Here is a 21,608-nt window from a genome sequence, read left to right as displayed (position 1 = left end):
CATTTTCTAGTTTTGTTCTTTTGGTAATATAATACAAAAAAAAAAATTGCTACAAATTGTTAAAGAAATAACATCTTTCAAAGGACTAGTTCCCCTTCATTTTCCTACCTGCTGTCTTTACTTACAAATTTTGTTTGAATTTGATTGAGAAGCCCTTGTTACAATTTCACACAAAGAACACTGCGAGACAGGTTTTTAAGCTTACTTAAGTTCCTGTTTTTTTTCTGCATGCAGTTGTTTTTCATTATTAACTTTGTGTTATATTCCTAGGATGTTCTTGGGATTAGACTTTTTGCCATTTTTTAATAAAGCTTTTAATTATTTTTCATCTACAAACCACATCTCAAACCAACTGTGAAGGAGTATACAAGATTTGGGTGGGTGGTGAATCTCCAACAGATCTAATGCCTTGGGGAAAAGATGAAAGATTATAGTTTGGGTTGAGGCTTTTTTTTTTTTTTTCCTGTTAATTGTAATTGAATTTATTGAGATGCTAGAATAGAAGAGCTTCCTATGGGTTTATCTACATTTTTTTTTTGATAGTTATGTCCTACTGTTCAGAGCAGGGCAAGAATCAGTGGCCCTTGCCTGAACCTTGCCTGAAGTATCCTGGGTGAAATTATTATAGACCCAAAATGATGATTGTACACTGCGTAGCACAGAGCAGATGTAACTCAAACTGGTAAGATTCACATAATGTACTGAAGGAAATATTGAGGCATAGTCTAGAGAGTTTGGCAATAATGTGCAAGTAGAAGGGCAGCTGACAGTGACATTTTAACAGGCAGAACTGAAGCTGTGCTTCTTAGCTGCTTTGTTAGCAGTGAGGCTGGGACGGAACAAAGGAGCATCTACCATGGAGAGGGCAGAGCTTTCATTTCCTGTTTCTTTATAGTGTTGTGTTTAAGTACATCCCAATATAGCAGTTTTGGCTGTTTTGAAAAGAAATTTTATCATATTAGTATTATGGAATATAAACTATTAATGTTATTGACTAAAATAATCATAACTAGTACCAGCTTGGTACCGATACTAAGGCAGAGCAGTCTTCTGTTATTTTCTGAAATTTGTAGCTGTTTGGTTTTGAGAAGAGAGCAATTTCTAGCAGCATTTCTGGTTTTATGTGTGGCAATTGGTTTACCTTCAAAAAACAGAAAGTAAACTATCAAATATAAATGTGTTTCTTTAAGATTTGATAGCTGAAGAGAGAGAAGAATATAACATCAGACAGCATTTATGGATATGTTTTAGTGACATTCTGTGGTTCAGGAACGCGCAAACTGCTTCAGGCTCTGTTTTGCTTGTGAATTTATTTATTCTAACTGGAAATGTGATTCTAATGAAGGACAGTTATAGAAAAATGAGCTGAAAGCCTTACAAGAAACATGGAAACAGTAAATACCTTCTCAGAAGCTAAAACTGTGCTTTATTTTCTTCTTGTTTTTCCTAAAAATTATTTTCCTCTTCATTTATTTTCACTTTTTTGCCCATGTGATCCATTTTACCCCAGTTTCTGTTGGATTCTGTTTTTCCCTTATCTATTCTGTTTCATTCACTATTTTTTGTTGTTGGCTCTACAACAACCTAACATGAATGAGAGTTTATCTGGGAATATCAGTTTACTGAATTTAAGATATTTGTCAAAAAATTAATCTTAAATGGCTTGATGGATTTTTTTTTTTTCATGTTATTGAGAAGAAAAAAATATTTCTTCTCTCAGCCTTCTCTACATTAACTGTGATACTACTAAAAATATCCAACATTGGCTTTTTATTTTGGTGACTGTTTGGGTATTTCTTTTGAGGGTGTGAGATTTGTTCCTTTCCCTGGTTCATGCCCTGTTTGTATGCATGCTGCATTTTGGTATGCTATCTAAGTCAGTTAATCTTTCTCAAATTTATGCATATTTGAAAAATTACAAGGATTGGTTCCTTAACAAGGGGAGCTTCAGCTGAACTGCCATAGAATGTGGAAATTGTTCTCTCTCTGAAGATTGTATGCTGCCCTGGACTTCTGTGTGCATGCACATGCAAACATGTAGAGCTAGATGCTCCTAAAAAAAAGTCTTAAAAGGTTTAACTCCAACAATAGCTCATTGAGCATTGGTAATTCATTCCATGTAAAATATATAGATAACTCACAACTCCCTTCAGGATAACCACAGCTTGGTGAACATTTATTTGTTACAGCAATGATTTTAGAGCATGTTTACTCTACTGAAAATATATTGGCATTTGTATTAAAAGTGTAATTATAAACTATTAGATTAGAATCACTAATCATGCAAAGTGTTCAGCAATCATTGCTAGATAACTGCTCAGTCATTAAAATATTTTGAAGGGTTATTGTTGGCCTCAAAAAAAAAAAAAAAAAGTATTGCAGTATGACGTGTTTTTCATGTTTTTGTCTCCCAACCTTTAAGGAATTTCTTCCATCATGCTTCATCCCTTTGGGGACTTCTGCATGAGAAGAAGAAAAAAAAAAAAAGGCAAAATAGCCCCCTCCTCCTCCAAAAAAAATTCATTCTGATATCATCTGTGTATATCCACTAATGTGCAATTTTGTGGGCTTCAGCTTCTTAGTAGTTTATCTGTTCTGTAGCTGTCCCAGATTTCTCACAGTCTCCTTTCTGATGGCGCTGAGATAGTTCAAGCAAACCTTGTGGTTAGGGACTATTACATAGAAAATGTAGTATCTGCTTGTGTTACCTACATTCAGTGTACCTAAATTTAATTTTTCCTATTAGATTTTTAAGGATGAAGCATTTGTGTCTGCTTGTCCAAGGAAACGTGTCTGTAGATTGCTTTTTTGTTGTTCTGTTTCCTATATTTGCATTGCAATAATATTGCATTGCAATAATATTGCATTGAAAGAGTGCTGAGATGTACATAACTTTTTTTTTTGAAAGAACAAATACAACAACTGACATTTTAATGAAAAATCATTATTATATCAATTCGTACTTTTCACTTCAGTGCTGCCGTCCTTACCAGATGTTTCTACTATTGCCCATCTTACATTTCTCTAGCTATTTCTAACATGTAGGTATAAATCTTGGTTTAAATTTACCTCACTGAGGCAAAAATGTAATTGAAACACATAGGGATCAATGCAAACTATATAAGAAACTATGAATTATTTTTCTAGCCCACTAGGTACTGGTATCTCATGAAATACTACCATAATTTTTCTTCTGTTGACTAAGTAAGTGTTTCAGCACAGTAATAAAAAATGTTTCTTTTTTCCATGTATTCTTTTCTGTATTAAGATTTTTTTTTGGCTCTTCTTTTTCCTCACTCTATTTATTTATTTTTTAATGTTTCACTTAGAAATACTCATCAGTCATGATCTTTTGTATTACGTGTGCACAGAGTAGTAATACAACTATAGTTTTGATATAAAGGGGTACACACCTCCAGAAATGCATTGCATTAGAGTAGTTATATTACATGAAATGTCTTCTTCATAATTAAGGAATGATGTCTATATTTGTATAACAGCATTAACAGGTCACTAACACGCTAAAGATGGGCTTCAGAGATTATTCAAATGTTTAATCCTCGTGGTTCTCAGGCTTTCCTACCAAAATAGTTTGGGCTTTTTTTGATTCTAAATGAGAGGAAAAAAAAAAGTGGGTTAAATTAATATTTGATTCCATTTCAAATTGCAGGGTGCATTTTTGCTACTATCCATACAGTACAGGAGCAGTTGAAACAATTCCATAGGTTTTCACACTTTATTTGAAATATTTTCTCATGGCTTGCCTTCACGCAACCTGTCATGATGTTTTGCTTACTTTTATCTGCCTGCAGGAAGGTGAGCCAGTACGCCTTTCAGTTCAGTTCTGGTTTGGCTTCCCTGGTATGGGAGTAAGGAATGAGGGAAAAGGTGGGACAGCCTTCCTGCTGGGGGCTGCTGAGCAGGGTGCTGCAGGAGCCCAGCAGAAGACCGAGGGTTTGCAAGCCATGTGATGAGACAGATGTGGGAGGAAAGGCTGTGGTGTGCTGCTGCTCTGCAGACCCTGGTGATTGCAAATGGAACCAATGAGGCTCTGCCTTAAACTCAGTTTTTTGTTGAACCATTTGTTCTGAATTGGCAACCAGAAATATTTTTCATAGTTTCCATTATAGTAAATTGTATAGCAATTGATAGGAATTCTGATTCCCTTTTGATCTATATCCAAAGACTTGATAAAGGTGTACAGTCTTGAAACAGGAAGCAGAAGTGCGCACAGCTGTCCATTGAGTGTCATGAATGAGAGCCTTGAGCTCACTTGCTTTGCGATTAAAAAAATAATAAATGTATATACATACCAGTATCCGATATACCCAAAAAAAAAAAAAAAAAAAAAAAGAATAAGGAAGGATCAAAATATTCTGTGGCAATTCATGCTCTGATTGATTTTATATTGTGCATACATGAATGTCCAGTTAGTTTAAATAAAACACAGGAAGAGTTGTGTTTAGAGTTGAAATACTGAGCTATAACAAACCCTATGTAAAACATCCTGGAAAGGATGTTATCTCTTTTCAGAAGAGAATGTCTGCAGCAAACCCCCATGTGAATTAGTTTTCAAGTAGCTGTGTCCTAGTACAAACCTTATTTTTTCCTTCAGATAATAGTAATAAGGAACACAACAGAGAATTCTGAGTATTAAGAGGAAAAAATACTACTGAATTACTGTCATTTGGTAAATATTACTTCCGTAATAGCAGACAAGTTCTTGTGTTTATACACCATGTTAAAGTAGTATGCACAACACTTTAAATCTGCTAGGTAAATCAACCTCACATCTGTTTTTCTAATCTTTCATATTTGATTTATTATTTAGAAATACCTTTTTATTTAAGTTGCTTTCAGTCAAGGGCATTATTAGGAAATACTTCTCATTTTAATTTTAAGAAAGATTTGCAAAGGGAATCTATATGCAAAGTAAAGTCCAGTGTTGAAGCCTCTTTACGTGATTTTGTGTTTTTTTAAAAATCAGTATCTGAGTGGGAGCTTCAGGATGCTGAGCACTTGCAAGGGGAAAAAAAATGAACAAATGATCTGTATATTTATCTTTATTAATTAGTAGTTGATGTCTTCTGAAAATTTTGTACCACCAAGCATGGATGCTGAGGATTTAAAAACTCTGATCCTTTTTTTAAGCTGTGGTTAGGTTATTTCTATTTATTTCTTTTTCTGAATTAATGAAATATTATAGTAGATATCATGTGGAGATGATGAATTACACAGTTCTCAAACAATTATTTTCTTTTTGTAATACTGGAAGAAACTCCTGGATTTAACATGCTATCTCTTATTTCAAAAAATAAATGTTTTTCTTTTTTTTTCCAGCGTCTTGTTGAAGCTGCAGAAGATGCTTACCTGAAACATGAGTTTGATGCTGATTTGCAGGTAACTAATAATAGATTTCTTCAATATTTGTCATAAGAGTATGGATTTATACAATAGCTTAAGTGAAGAACTGCTGTAGAAGGCCAAGTCTGTGAGTAATAGAAGGATGCTACTTACAGAAGATGGAATTAATGAAGGCTGGCTCAGTATTTTGACAGGTTACACATTCAGGGTGTGTGTGTTGAGAGACCTGGCAGGTGGATTTTCCTCTTTTAGAGATTTCATTTAAATTCTTTGCACGTCTGCCTAGGTCAAGATATTTAAACTCAGTAATTAGCAGCATGTTTCATTGTTACAGTGCACTGGCAAGGAATTGTTCAGTACAAGAGTTGAATTTGCAGATGGGGTGTGACCCATGGGGATGGGATTAGCATGACCTTGATTTGAGCAAATGGTTTGCCTTCGGATCTGTCTAAAGCAGACACTGTTCTCTTCTTCTTTTCTCTTTTACCTAGAAGCCCTTAGAGCCAGACCATTATTGTCTGAATATACTGCCTTTAGAAATAACTAGGGAGGGAAGAGGCAGCTCACAGTTAAAAACGTTTCAAAGAAAAATCTTTGCTTAAATGAAGGGCGTAGTTAAAAAACAGATTAATTTAAAAGAAACAAGTGATCTAGCCTAATAATGGGAAATTTGACAGAAAGCGTTACTCAATAGTTAAATGTGTAACATCTTACCTTTGAGTTCCTGTATCTTTGGTTTCCTGAACACCATGTTAGGGGGAGTTTTGTTTACTTTGACTTCAGCTATCTAGAATTAATTTTAAAACTTTCTGTGAATATTAGCCATGTGTCCATTTAAATTTTAAGCTTAAGCATTAAGGGAAACAGAGACTTTTCCTGCAGGCTTTCCCATACATTCAGCTAAGGAATACGCAGAACTGTAAGTTCTGTTTTCAGAATTTACCATGGTTACTTCCAGTAATCACAAAACATTTTCCATTTTCTTTTAATGAAAAGTTGAAAAGTTGATACAAGTAACCAATTTTCTGTGAAGAAAAAAAAAAAGTGAACTTTTCAGAGCTAAGGATAAAAAAAATCAATTTAGCCGGCTGTGATGCTGAGGTCTGTCACTGCAAGTTGTAGTAAAGATAAAATGAGAGCATTGGAAGTGATTATTCATATTATTGTTGTGTTCAATGAATGATGACTTCTGTATTCAAATGCTTTAGAGCTCTGTTACGTTCAAGCCTTTTAGAGGTGTGCTGTATTTTATTTTTTGCACTTTGCCTTAAAGAAATAGGAGCTATTGTCTGGAAAAAAATCAGAAACGTTTTATAGATTTTTTTTTTTTTTTTTTTTTTTGAGACCTACAGTAAGTGCTTCTTCACTGCAGGATAGTTCTCACTTTGACAAAGTCCTTCATTTGCTGAGGCTTTGAAGATATTAACGCTTTCAGGAAGCCAGTTAAAAGCCATTTGTGTCAGCAGCATTAACAGGACAATCAAATCTTTGTGTAGAGCTCTGTTGTTTATTACTGTCACGGTCCATTAAAGCTAATCAATTGTTAATCTTGGTTTCACCGACCCCTTTGCAACCCTTGCTGGGTAATTGTTGTTCTTTATCAAAAATCTCATAATACCATCTGCTCAATATAAAATAATGGCCAGAATGATTTGATAGTGTATGTTCAAGTGGAGAGGGACAGAAGGCTTATATAAAATATAGTATATATAATTTTGCTATCGAAGAGGAATTTTTTTGGTGTTTGTATTGCCTTGGCCAATGTGTAGAAGACAGGATTAAATGCTTAGAATTAGTGTTGTGTGATACAGTACCAGTCTGTGCTCTGTGTGCTCAGATATTCTGGAAATTCAGAAGACACAAAAAGAAAGTGCAGTTGTACCTTTTATTGGTCCAGCATCACCCCCTATGTCTTGAGGACAGAATAGATAATATTGTGTCAGTACGTAAAAATGATAAAAGTGAGAAATAAAATTATATTAATATTTTTATTGACCGCAAAAAATACCAACTTAAAGAAAATAACTGGAAAAATTTATTTTTTAGACTGCTCGTATTCTCTTCAGCAATGCTGAAACTATATTATTTGCTTAGGCTAGACCTGATCCCTTGTAGTTATTTTTCTCAGTAAGATTACTAGTTTTGTATTTAGTTATTCTACAGGTATTCTAATCAATATACTGTAATACTGTATAATGATCTAAGCATTCAGCTATCTATCCCTGGGCTGAATCTATTCGCACCACCAAACCCAGCCCTGTAGTTATAAACAAAACTCCCAGAGAATTGAAAGAAATAAATCAAAGTAGGTGGTAGGATGTTTAACTCTTCAGTGTTATATATTGAATATTTGAGTAATGACCAAACTATGAACTGGTGAAAGCTGATGTCAAAGCATTAACCTGCAGTATCTGGGTTTGGGAAAATTGTTTGTTTCCTCTGTTAGGGATGCAAATTAAGAGCTGCAGCTATAGCAAGTTACAAGGAAATGACCTTTAAAGAGTCACTTATTTGAACCTTTAACCCAGTTCAGGGTTTTTCTTACTGGTGGGTATGGTTTCAAATTATTCGGTGTTACTAAAGACTCTTCAAATAGATGTTAAGTGGAATAAATATGTTGAATAATGTATTTGGGTATATAAGATATATTACTATCTATATTGGTATGCCAAGTTGTCTTGTCACAATATTTCTACAGATTTAAATGATCACTCTTGCTTCATACAGGACACTGTGTCTGTGCTTGCCTTTGTGGAAAGTGGAGTAAAGCATGGTCCATTTGTCCTGAATCTTGCAGCTTTAACATGATGAGAAAAGCCATACGGGGGCTAAGTGCCAAGCACAGACCCAGCAAGAGTGCTGGATATTACAAGTTTTGAATTGATTCTACAGCACGCTTTAGTTTTGTTGACATATTGTATGTCAGAGAAATATTTGGGATGGGGGGAGAAAGAGAATATTATCCTTTTCTTGAGGGGGGGATGATCTATTAGAAAGAATTTTCAGATTGTTTATTATTATTGTTAACTGAAAATTGACTTGATCATTTACGTGCCTTGTGCTTGGGTAAACGCTGCTGAAGATGTAAACTGCCTTCTCATAACTCAGTGGAACACCATGGTGAAGCTGGTGATCAGAGCTAAGGAAGAGTCTTTGAAGGGGAATACTCTTCTCCAGAACTGTCATGTACACAGGAACTTGTATATGCAGCTGATACAACTGCACACATTTACAGGCTTTGTCCTCCTACCACATTTTCTCAAACCATTAGAAACAGGACAGTTTTAGTTGCATGAAAATACACTGTCACGATGCCTAGCTGCTTGTGTTATGCAGTTACCATTGAGGTGCTAAAGCACACTTAAAATGCGGTCATGTGGTCTGTGCTAGCACCAAAGTCCTCTCCAATATTGTACTATTTATATGACTGTATCTGGGATATTTCTCAGGACAGCATAGAGCGTATCTGAACATAGTGAGGATAAGATCTGTTACAGTACTGTATTTTCTGGTTTTCAGTAACCTCAGGAGAAGGATGCTTGGCAATGGAGCTGATACTAGAGTATGACCAATGCTCAACGGAGCAGTAAAAGTAACTTGCACTTTTTCTTATAAAAAAATAAATCTAAATTTAGGATCAATAAAAATTTATAATACAAGACTCCTAGTCTGTTTTTATATCTCTGACACCAATGACAGGAGAAAGTCATAAAATGTTTGGTTATGACTATTGGTTCACTTGCTGGATGGTTTCAGTATACACACTTGCAGGGTAGTCTTTTATTTTCTATGTTAATTAAGTACATTAGTTCACTTACAGTATATTCCAGCTGAGTTTTCTTTTTGTGATGTAATAATAAAAATACATTTTTTTTCCTTTTTAATAAAATCAAGGCTAGTGCATAGTTGACACCACCTGAAACACTAGATGTTTTCTTTTCAGATTGTTGTAATTTTACGTTCTATATAAGATAGGTTCAAGTGCTGCTATGCTAAGATGGTTGACCTATTTTGATTTTATGCCACAAGACTTGAGGAGGATTAAGCAAATAGCTTAAAAAAACGGACGGGGGATTTCATTTTTGAAAGTCTACAAAAGGCGAGACATCAAATGTTCATGGAGAAAGCAAAAATAACAAAAGAGGGCAGGGGAACAGAATTGTTCAGATTGTAAGCTCTACAGCAGCTGGGTCGTATCCTGCAGCTGTTAATGGTACTAGATAGCTCGTTGGTGTATTTCAAGGGGAGCTACCTGGCATCTAGTAATTTTGAAATTCAACTGCTTGATGTAGAGCTTAAATATAGATGTAAAGGTATAACTTAAATTGCTGCTTTTTTATTTTAATTCTGACCTAATGTTTATTTAACATAATGATACCATGCAAAACTTTATAATGATGGATTGTTAAATGCTTAGGTATTTAATTAAACTTTAATCGAATAGATAGTAATTACATATCAGATACTGGAAAATGTCAGAACAAAAGCTAATTAAGAACAGCTATTCTACATAATCTTATTAATTCTTATTGTAACATATATATTATATTCATCTTAGCATTTTAAAGAAGTCTGCATATTTATTATCTCACAAATTTTGAATGAGGCACATAACTAGATTTACACTCCAGTGGTATTAATACTTTTCTGGCTGTTAGAACTATGCCCACAAGCCTGAAGTCAGCTCTTGAAGTGTCCTGAACATCCACAATCGAAAGGGAAGCCCGATGGATTCATGCGCTTAAAACCAATGACTTAAGTGACTTTTTGAAAAGTGTGTTTAAAATAGCAGTGGAACATCTGATGTTTGATGTGTTTCATGGATTGTTTGTCTAAGCTGCTTACTTTCTAAATCTGAAATCAATCTTTCTAATCTCCAAACCTGGAAACCTAACATGAGATCTGACAGTCTAACTTTTTCTAGTGCTTCCTTTTTAATGCTTTGCAGACTACATTGTTCTCAGCTATATTGTTATGGGGCGTGGATAGCGTAACTGTAGCTCATAACAAGGTGTGAAGAAGAGATCCTTAACTAACACCAGTTTAAAGGGTTAACTTTTCATGCTCCTGAGGAACTCTTGCAGGGGTAGCTCTAATGCCTGGAAACGTTACAGTTGGTTCAGCTGTAAAATCTGCCTCTGGAGCTCTTCAGACCCAAGATGCATCACACAGGACCTACTCTCCAGGGGTTCATCTTTGTGTTCCTCTAACACTTGTGATTATGTGACTTGTTCTTCTGTAAGGTTATACACGTCTAGCTGAAGGCATAATTTGGATACAGCTATGATGCAGAGATGCTGCCAAGACCTGCAGAAGTTTTGTTGTTATTGTGTTTCATGAATAGTTCAAAGTTTTCTGTACTGATCAAAAGACAAGGGAGATCAAGGAAAGACAGTAAACGCAGAGTTCAGAATGTGGTTAAAAAACAGCAAAGCCCTGAACTCTTAAGAATAATGCTGCAGTTTGAAGGCTTAAAATACAGGAAAAGCGGAATAAAAGTATGAGCATCTAGTGTCAGTGAACTACAAGGCATAAGAGGATGCTGTTAAATAATAAAAATCATTGTTTAGTGTCCTTATTTGGTTTTAGTGTTTCCTTTAAGTAATATTTTTTTTTCCAGAAAACGCTTCTATACTTCTTTCTGAAAGGAAAACAACAACAACAAAGTTTTTTGCTGTTCTTAGTTTCTTAGTTTAGTTTTACTCATGTTGATTTCTGCGAGCTGAAAGCAAGGACTTCTCAACTGCTCTAATAGTGGAAGTGCCACAAACTGTCTTGCAGATCCTCAGCTGTAAGGACGAGCTGTTTCAGTGGAGAGCACTTCAGCTTGTCTGCTCTTTTCTCTTTACTTCTTAAAGTTGGGAAGCGAAAAGAAGAAAAGCTAAATGCCTATGAAGCTATGAAGATATTGGTGAATTTTGGATGTTACTGGTTAAAGATAATGATATGGTTTAGTGGAGGACTTGTTAGGTCAGAGGTTGGACTCGGTGATCTTGGAGGTCTCTTCCAACCTAGATGATTCTGTGATTCTGTGAAAGATTCTCTAGAATTGATGCACAGAAAGTAACCTCCTGAGGAAAGTTACACCAGTTCAATCTCACTCATTAAATACAAATGTAGTACTCTTGCCTGGTGATGTCTGCTTTACATTATTACAGAAAGCTGAACCATAGAATTCCCAAAGAGTAGTATGACTGAGCAGTTCCTTTAGTCTCCCTGACATTGTTCCTTTTGTATTTATTTGTCCCTTTACTATGTTTGCTTGCTACCAGAAATGAGAAGGAAATAGCTTTCTCATCCCCAGAGCATTTTCAAAATTTCAACTTCTCCGCTTAAACACTGAGCTGTCCCAAAGCTTTTTCTGAGCAACAGAAACCTCCACTTCAGGACAGCTTGTAGTCACATAGGTGGGGCACTCAGTGAGGTTATGGGGCCTGTTCAAGCTGCTTCTCCAGTGAACATTAAATTATATATATGACGTGAAACAATTGCAACAGAAGATTGTGAGACACTCTGCTAAGAAAAAAACTGATGGATGGGGCTGTTGCTTTGGCTCTGAGGTCCTCGTCTGAGTCTCTCTTCTGCTTGGTTCAGGACATGGATCTGTGCTGCAGCATAAGTCTTTTCCCCTCTGGTGCAATTCTGCAAAAGAGAAATTTATTTTCCAAAACCAGGAAGAATCACACATCAGGACTAACAGCAATAACAAGATCGAACAGAAAGTATCACACACATATAATGCATATATACAGATCTTCCTTTCCCATGCTTAAATCGTTAAGTGTTTCCAGGTTGCTTTTTTATGCTTTTTGTAAGCATCTATAAGAATTAGAGACATGTTTAAGAGAAATAAAAGCTGAAATTCTTGCATATTCACATAAATTCACAGGTTGAGGTTAGAAGCAAAACAGAAGTTTTCACTAGAATGGTGATAAACTCAGTGTTTGCAGCACTGAATGCTCTTTTATGTTTTTTTGCAAGGCAATTCTCTTATTCCAATACAGCAATAAGTCAGTATTGTACATGTGAAAGGATAACGAGGTACCAGAAACAGTCAGTCAAATTAAACAGATATGTTCACTTTCAAGGAGTGAGAAAAGAAAAAAAAAAAAAAAAAAAGACAGCAAATGAACTTTTAGCAGAAAATCAAAGACAATACTTTATGCTGCAGTTTTAACATGGTGATATCAGCCTTAAAATCGGGTTGAATCTTGTCGTATCAAGCTGGGAGGAAGCCCGCAAGATCTTTGCTTGTGACCTCAAAAAGTTTCCTCTTTCAACACACCCAACGTTCCTTCCCCAAATACTCAAACCAGAACAGCTTCTGCCAGTGTGATTGCCTTTCCATTGGGTGAAAATAGCATGGGATCTGTGCAGGCCACAGCTTGCAGCTGAGAAGGCAGCGACTGTCCCTGCATTTCAAGGCAGGCTGCCATTTGGGAAACAGAGCACCTGTCCGACCCCAGCTCCGTGGCTCTGGGTGGGCCATGGGAGAAGGAGCAGAAAGCTGAAGGGAAGCAAGAGGAAAGCGTGGCTTGGGAGAGGAAGACTGGGGAGGGTGCAGAAGAAAGCAGCATCAGTGGGGTAGAAGAGGTAAGTGTCACAAGACTGTAAAGTGCCAGAAAGAAGGTTGTAAAAGGAGAAACAAGTAACGTATAAAGGCAAAGCTGTGAAGTGTTAATTGCTTTGTGGTTTAAGAGTACTGACAGTAATCTTTTGTAAGCCTCTCAAAAGCCATTACCTTAGCTTACAGTGAGGCTAAAATGGAGAAACCATTTTCAGCATTTTTTTTTAAACAAAACTTTTTTCCATGCTCTTCGGTGTCAGGCTAGGCAATTATATAAACAGTAATAAGCTGTCTGACATAAGCTTCATTATAAAACAAAAGAAACCCTCAGAGTGAGTGGGTAAGGTTCAAATGCGCATAAAAAATGGGTTTCAGAGAACTTTGGCAGAATGAGTATGCATAGGAAGTAAAGGAGGAATGTTGCATAGCAATAAGGGAAAATATCCCAATGTTCTTGAAAAACATATGCTCCTTGAGATTGCCATAAACCTCTGAGAAACTTGTTATCATTGTTGGAGCAGACAGAGCTCGTGTGTTTAAAAACGACTCTCTAGTTTATGGGACTATCAATTTCCAATTCTGACAAATCAGGAAAGCAAATAAAGAGCCAGAGGAAAGGAGAAATGACCATGTGAGATGAAATTAGGCTCGCCAATACTTAGCGTCTGGCATAGAGGTGATAGCAAGCAGAAATTTGGAATCAGAATATCTTTTCAGTGAGCAGTTGTTTGAATTAGTTGTCAGGACTTGCACCCTGGAAACTGGATTGAATTAGTGAGCATCTTTCCCTTAGGAAAAAAGAGAGCTTGTCACCTGAAAAAGCTTTATAACTAGCTTTTAACTTTTTCCTGCAGAAAGCGTCAGCTGCTCCTCAATGTGATCTGTGAACCTTGTGCCCTTGGGCTGGCCGGCAGGCCTGCCCTCAGTGCGGGGCATCTTCCTGAGGGCAGCCTGGGGTGCTGCTGGGCTCCTGCTGCTACTTGGGTCGCGGTTCTGGGGATTTTGATCCTGTCAAGGTTCAGAAACGCTGCTCTGGCTTAGCTTTCCTTTACCTATGGCTATTCAGTTTGTATCAGGCAATACAAGGAGGAGGTGATGTACAGAGTGTGGTTTTTTTTTTTTTTTGATTTGTTGAGACTTCTATATAGAAGATGCACGGCACAATCTATCATCAACAAAGCTGTGTGTGTGATATGTGCTTTGGCAGAACTGCATCCTTTCTGAGCTGTCTGGAAAGCATATTTTAAAAAATATATTTGAAACATGCTTAATTCTGTACGTCCTGTATTATTTTGCACGTACGTTTTGATTCTGATATGTTGAAAGGGCGAGATGCTAAGGTGCTTAGAGGAGCAGGCAGTGCTGGAGTTAATGTTTTTATTTATAAGGCTCATTGGGCAGTGATACTGAGCTCTCCTCCAGGAAAAAAAGATCCTCAATTCACTCTTGCAAAATTCAATGCCCTATTGTTCTCACTTTTCTGAAGTCACTGTTTATAACATTGCTCTCCTTTCCCCTCTGAGGAATAATATAATTTATTGGAGCAGTTCATTCATAGACTATGCAATATCTATCTTCTGGGACAGAGATACCTTTTGCATGATGTACATACTCTTAGCTTCAAACTCTTCCTGTTTGCTTTATGTGAAAGGGTTTGTAATCACGAATATTTATGCATCCTGCTACTCAATTGTGCTGTGCTTGCTGTTTTCTGCTCTTCATAGAAAATTAAACTTTTTTTTTTTCTTTTTGGCTCACACCTACCTGAAAAGCAAAAGATTTTAGAATATTACCCTATGGATTTATGATTACCAGGCAGATAGCCAGTAATAAGCAGTGATATCTGATACTACAGCCCAGACATACTCTGCTATTTTCCACCTTTTTCCTATTATCTTTAGGTTTAATAAACTATAAATGAGAGAAATAAATGGCAGACCATCTTTTCTTTTTTTGCCTTTTTTTTTTTTTTGGTGATGAGATTAAGTTAAAGGTCATACGTTCTTCTAACATGGTATTTAGGAATAGGCAAATTATTGAAAAGGGTGGAATTAATCTAGTTGGTTTTTTTTTTGGGGGGGATAACAGCTTTTTCGCTACACAACCATCATTTTCAATGGAAATAACAGTATTATAGATAAAAATATAATGAATATATATGAGAAAAGCAAGTCACTAAGCAGTTCATAGCTGTAGGTGAGGTCACATTTCTGGCTTGTATTGTATGAAAGTGAGTAAATCTTAGAAGATCATAGCAGAAATATTTCCAGGCTATTATAGATACTGCTTATTTGGGGGGCGGGGTGGGGGGGGGCAGTATTTTCTTGCTTTTGGCTTATAAGAAAGATATTGAGAGGAAACTGGCTACGTTTGTGCCTTAACATTTCAATTGCATATATTGTTTCTTTGTTTCTGGATCTCCCTTAATTGCTGACTACAAAATTAAAATACCAAGCTCATTATTTCAATCTTAAGATACAACTTGCTTTAGACTTGTGCTTTGTCTATAATTGTCGTGTCTGTGTGTTGAGCTTCATTAACTTGAAACAGAAGGAGCCCCTGCTTTTGTGTTGAAGTTAATTAAAGCTGGTAATGATTATTGTCTGAAAATTTTCTGGGTTCAAGTAGGTTATTTTGCCTCTACCTCTATTTTCATGCATCATTTCATTGATCATGTGGTTGGTCAATTCATAATACATGGGATTTGTCTGAATTCAGTGAGCTATTATTTTTTTATCATAAAAATACTCTCGCATATTTGTTTAATGGTTGGTTGAAAGCTCCTGCTTGTGAAGTAGTCACTGATGACTTTTAAACTCAGATTTTGTGAAAATTATTTGCAAAAGTAAAAAATGATTAGCTTTGCATGAATAATGAGTAATAGCACAAAACAGAATAGGTAGAGCAATGTCAAGGGTCACAATTAAGGGCTGTCAGGTCTTTTTAATATAAAAATGAAAAATTCAAAATATGATAATTCTCTGCTAATATGTAAAACTTTGAAGTGCAGTCTCCTAATCTGTGCTTTACATTCTAGTGCAGTTTTGACCATGCCAGTAGTATTAAATAATTAGGCATATAAATGGATAGTAGATTAGTATTTGTTTTAATTATTTTGTTCAAAGCTTTTCATTTCAACGTTATGTATACTGTCTGATGTGCAAATCTTTATCACTAGTTTTGTTGCTCATTTTGTAGATGTCCTGTTTAAAAAACAAACAAACAAAAACAAACAAACCACATCATCAACAGCAAAAACAGATGAAATAATAGGATATATACTTGCATGGGGGGAAAGCATGAAAAACCTGATTGTATATTCCTTGAAAAATAATAGGCCAAGTTTCAATGAGTGTTTTATTTGCTGTTCATTAAAAACAAACAAACAAAACCCTGTAGTTTGATTGAATACTACATTTCATGTGTTTCAGATCTAAACTAACAACTATATAGCTAAAGCTTTCAGACTTTATCCAATTTAGCTAGTAAATAAAAAGGACTTGAGATCTTACTCTGGGTTCAGTTAGCTTTTGGAAATGATGAGCATGCGTTCAGAGAAATATTGCTATAGATCCAAAATGTTCCTATCAAAGATACTATTGAAAATTTTAGTGGCTATTCTGTGACTGTGTGAAGTTCTTGCTGACAAAGTCAGCTCAAGAGCTTTCAGCATCATATGTAAAACTGAATTTTGCATTCAAGAACGTTCAAGCTGGGGTGTGAGAAAGAGGTGTTAGTTGGAAGGATCAGTAGAATTTTTGGGTATAGGACTGACACACCAACTGGTTGGCAGTGAGGTGAAGAGGTCTGGCACAATTTGTAGGCCTTGTGGGAGCTTCTGGTGGGTTTGTGATCTCTGAGTGGGTTTATAGGGTTATGAAAAGGTAAGGAGGTCTGGAAGCAGGTCACCTGAGATTGTGAAAGACTGTGTAGGTCTTGGAGAGTGCAAATGCTTTCCAAAGCTTTCTCCCCATCCAACTGGTAGACTCTGCCACCCTTGCACAGTTCCTAACTGTATTCCTTCTGCATGGTCTCCTGACTTTCTGTTGCACTCTTCTTCTCACTAGGGCACCCAAGTCATCACACCTCTCCTATTTCAAATTGTGCCTCTGTAGCTGCAGAGGCTCTGCAGGCAGTTTAGGATCTGCTCTTGGAAGGTTGGGCTACCACAACTCATCTTTGCTCCCTTGCCATTGGCAACGTGGACAGAATGCTGCCCTGGAAGTTTTTGCCTGTTTTTTGCACGGTGCCTGGCTCTTGGTGGATCATATCTCGCATAAATGTTTTTCATAGCAAGCTCTGTACTATTTTTCACAAGACCTCATACCACTTCAGGTCCCTGTAAGTTTTATCCCAAAACAAACATCATGACTTCTCATGCATTTGCATAATAGCTGGGGATTCGTTTGTTTCCTGCAGACCATCAGATTAGTTGGCCCGTGGAGTTCAGTGTAACTGTTAGAGGGAGCGGTGTTCTAAGCTGAGTGCTCACCTCTTACTGAAGAGGTAAATCCTGTGTTGCCTTTTGAAAATTGTCGAATTTTTTTATTGAAATTCCCATGTGGGTAAATAGCTATTGAAGTAGCTCTATAGAGGTCAAGGGATTATTGTTCTCTTAGACAGACCCAGTTTTCCATACTTTAATGACATGCAAAATGTCAGTGAGATAAAAAGGCATGGTAGGGAGGGGAAATATAAGGTGGTGTTCTGAAAAATTACTCAGTTTACCCCCCTTCCCCACTGCCTCCCATCCTTCAGAACTATAATCTACTGTAAATTTTATGGGCACTATATTCATTGGAATCTATTACAGGCTATAGAATGGGGAAATATCTTAAAGGTTATTTTCAATTCAGTATCTCAAAATTTATAGTATGTACTATAAAATATTTGAATCTCAAAATGTTCATCGTTTCTGGTCCAAATTTTATGCCAAATTCCACAATATATGAGCCCAATTAGCATCTACAGTTTATTCTCTATATTTTTCTTAAATTCCTCTTGGTTTGCTGGTAAATAGCTTGCTGTGTGTTTCCTCTAAGTAATGTGTCAGTCCTTGACCTTTCTACATATGGGCAGTGCCTCTTAAGCAGGAATTTCAAGGCTTATGTGGAAACGAAGCAGTAATGAGAGAGATTCTGCTGAGAGAAGGCAGTGAACAATGCGTGGTGGAGTCAGCAGATCTGAATGAAGACCCCTTGCAATCTGCATGGAAAGCTGGTAATGCAGATTTTACACATTGCTTTTGTTCACTTTAATCCAAAGGTAGTATTTCCTGTAGTACTTGGGACTGGATAGAGCAAAAGCTCTGCAGCCTTTGCCAGTCTTTTTCCATCTGTTGGTGATTTTTTTCAATGCTTTGAGAGTTGTTCCTTTGCCCCATCCTATCCCAACACAAGTTTTAATCTCATCTTATCGTTTTCCCTTTGTGTGTGAGAAGACAAAACTGAAAAAGGGGAATGTTGTCAAGTCCAAAGCACTTCAGCTGATTGGGTTTCGTCTTGCACTGGTGAATCACACCCATGGTACTTGTGTAAGCCACAAGTGACTCTGGTGTGGCAGGGTTGATATGGATAGAGAGTCAATGAGACAATTTATGGGATACGATTTCTTTCATTTGTTGTCTTATCCTGTCTCTTCAAACTGAAGTGCAGTTCTACTTTTGACTGACCAAGCATTTCTGCAGTGCAAATCCTCCTTTATGGCTGTTTGATGCTGTCATTAGCTTTCCCTGTGCCTGCCTGACTCCTCACCCTGGGTGCTCACCTCTGTTTTCCAGATCAGCCCTGGTGTTCCCTTGCAAATTCAATGAGTGGGGCACCTCATCCTGAGTGCAAGTGAGCTCCAGAAGGACAGTATGAAACCTGTGGTTTTCATTGAATTGGACTTTATAGTGCCATAAGCAGTGACATCATTTTATATACACACAAATATATAATGATGAACAGAGCAAATGCAATCTTGGATGTTGGCTGGAAAATGTGGGCTCTGGGCCCAAATTTAATAGGAACTTTTGTATTCCATTCTTGGAGTATAAAAAGAAACATTTTTGTCTATTTCGACTTTTGCATTAATAAAATGAGGTCAGGAAATCTGTTAGAGTTTATCTTTAAAAATGTTTTCAACCCAATCACATTGTTTTAAAAATCATTTCCGTTTGTTATCTGCACATTTAAGTAGATTGTGTTTCCTCATGATTGATTCTCTGAAGGAAAGCATTAACAGATTCCTGTAATTGATTATACTTTAATGATACATAATGGCAAGTTCTGTTTTCCATTATTGTTACCCTACATGCTGAACTGTAACAGCCTTGATACTAGAAATGTATATTGATATACGATTGGTTTAGTAACGTTTTACCAATTGAACTGCCTTACAGTAACTAAAAACATCTCTCTGTGTCTTCAACAAAAGTGCTCATTCACACATCAGGGCAGCTATCGTACACGTCTCTGCAGACAGTCAGTTCCTCCATCACGAGGAGTTGGCAAAAGACACAATGCGTCTGGTGCAGACATTGTTTTTAGGTTTCATGGGCAAATACAGATGGGAATTGGCTGTTCTTACATTTTCGGTGTTTGACTTTAACTGCTTTTTTGTTTTGATTGTGCTTTTTCACCATAATGATCCTCTGCTGCTCTTTCCCCTACTCCCCATCCCCCAAATCACTGATGGCAAATAAGCTGGTTGGTGGTGTCAGTGGTACTTATCTTTGTGCTAGGTATTACATAATTATTTATTGATGTCTCCTGTCCATCTGTGTAAATCTCTCGGCCTCCTGTCCATCCGTGTAAATCTCTTGCCTCTTGTTTAGATTGAAAACTCCACAGCAGGGATCACTTTGCATGCATGCGTGTGTTCCTGTGTGCATTTACAATAGCAGTGAGCACATTGGAGCCCCGTTCCATGACTCCAGTCCCTACATGCTCTTTACTGACACAAAGAGTGCAATTCAATTGCCCCTTAACTCTTGGATGTACTACCCATCCTAACCAGAAGTTCACAGGGAAGGACGGATGATCTATGTAGCATGTATAGCTGCCACGCATGGGAAAACATACAGTGCAAATTTAAACTTTGAGTTTTGCCGGCGTTTCAAAAAGGCATACAACTGTTGTCTTCTGAATACTCAAGGGACAAATACAGGAAGCTTAATAGCTAGAACATAATGGTGTAAAATTGGTGATGTATGTTAGAAACAGATAATGTACTGACTAAGGCTTCACAATTGTCTATATGTAAAACTTTATTTACTGAGAGTTGGGATGTACCTAAAGTGTACAGTTTTGGACTCTGTTACTGAAATGATAGAATATGGGATAAGGGTTGCGCCCTCCATACCTTTTTCAGAATTATTTCCTTATTTTCCAGGGATTAATGTTTAGGCTTTCACATTATCAACCATAATAACCCAGATAGCTTTCTTAACCAAAAGTTTTTTTTTGTTGTTGTTTTTTTTGGGGGGGGGGGTGGGGGATGAGGATAGGAGTAGGGGTGGGGGAAGCTGTTTGAACTTGGTAAAATTCAGTATTTGGCAGAATCAAGGTCCTTACTAAAATTCTGTAGTAATTGTGCATTTCAGTTTTAAAAGTGAAAATAAGAAGATTCACCTCTGAGGTCTCTAGGTAGTTTCACAAATTGAACTTTAAAACAAGAAATTACCACCACATACAGATTTTTATATTTTATTCTGTGTTGCATCCTTTTTTAATATCTTACATTGTTGTTATTTATATCTGCATTAACATTGAACACTTGAATTCTGTTAACTATAAGTTAATTATAAATAGTTAATGGAATTTTGTATGACATTGATTGTAATTGAGATCTTCCTGACATGCTGTTCTGAACTGCTGATGGTAACAGTACTTGCAACATTTGCTTTCATTGTCATCCTAGTTGTAAACAGTAATATCCATTAAAAAGTACTCATGATTGTGTGGTTGTGTTGTGCAGTGATTATTAGAGAATTTAATTTTACTATCAGAGAACAGCTTCAAAAAGGTAGGCACTGCAAATACAAAGCAGATTAGGTTACTCAAATGGCCTTTTCAGTGGTGATATTTGAAAAATCAGGAATGTCTGTAGTATCTACCATTCATTTTGGAATATAAATGCACAATTTATTTTCCTGTTTGTTTGCTGTTCAAGTGGAACAATTGCTGTACTGTGAAGTAAAATTTCTGCTCTAGTGTTATGTCTTCTTAGCTCAGTCCCATATCCCAAAAGCAACCTCTGCACATTTCTTTAATTTAAAAAGCATAAGTTCCTTCCTAATTAGTTACACACAGACTCTGTTAAGATTTTTTCCAACTGCAAAATGATTAATAATATGTAATTAAAACTGAACCTGGATCAAGAGCTCATGAAGTCTCCCTAATACTGTATAATACTGTACCTTTTCCTCAGCAAGCAAAGTGATGTTGCTCCAGCAGAGGTGAAGAACTCAGGAAACCTGTTCCTGCAAACACAGTGTCACTGTCTCATGAAGAATTTCCAAAATTCCCAATTGGGGAAATTTTTCCAATATTTTCACAGTAAAAATATGCCATTCATGAAAAAATATTAAGTTAATTTTGGAAAATGTCACCAAACATATATTCGATGTGTGAAAGTTCTGTGTTAATATTCTTTATAGTTGAAGGTGCTAACTGGATACATGCATACAGAAAGA

The 21,608-nt window shown here is 36.5% G+C and overlaps 1 protein-coding gene across 10 annotated transcripts in view; it reads left to right on the top strand.

The window, feature by feature from the left end:
• CACNA2D3 (calcium voltage-gated channel auxiliary subunit alpha2delta 3) overlaps positions 1-21,608 on the top strand; it is a 493,098-nt gene that overhangs the window by 162,190 nt on the left and 309,300 nt on the right. For 9 of the 10 annotated variants that reach the window (XR_005822833.1, XM_040568227.1, XM_040568219.1 and 6 more), the window contains one exon: positions 5,341-5,400. The exons of the other annotated variant lie outside the window; for it this stretch is intronic. Coding sequence is in view for 8 of the 9 variants with exons in the window: in XM_040568227.1 (XP_040424161.1) it covers positions 5,341-5,400 (60 nt within the window). In the remaining variant the exon portion in view is untranslated. The remainder of the gene's footprint in view (positions 1-5,340; positions 5,401-21,608) is intronic. 10 annotated transcript variants of the gene reach the window in all.

The sequence above is a fragment of the Cygnus olor genome, chromosome 10 (genome assembly GCF_009769625.2).
Source record: "Cygnus olor isolate bCygOlo1 chromosome 10, bCygOlo1.pri.v2, whole genome shotgun sequence".
NCBI lineage: Eukaryota > Metazoa > Chordata > Aves > Anseriformes > Anatidae > Cygnus > Cygnus olor.
This window is presented reverse-complemented; position numbering and strand designations above follow the sequence as displayed.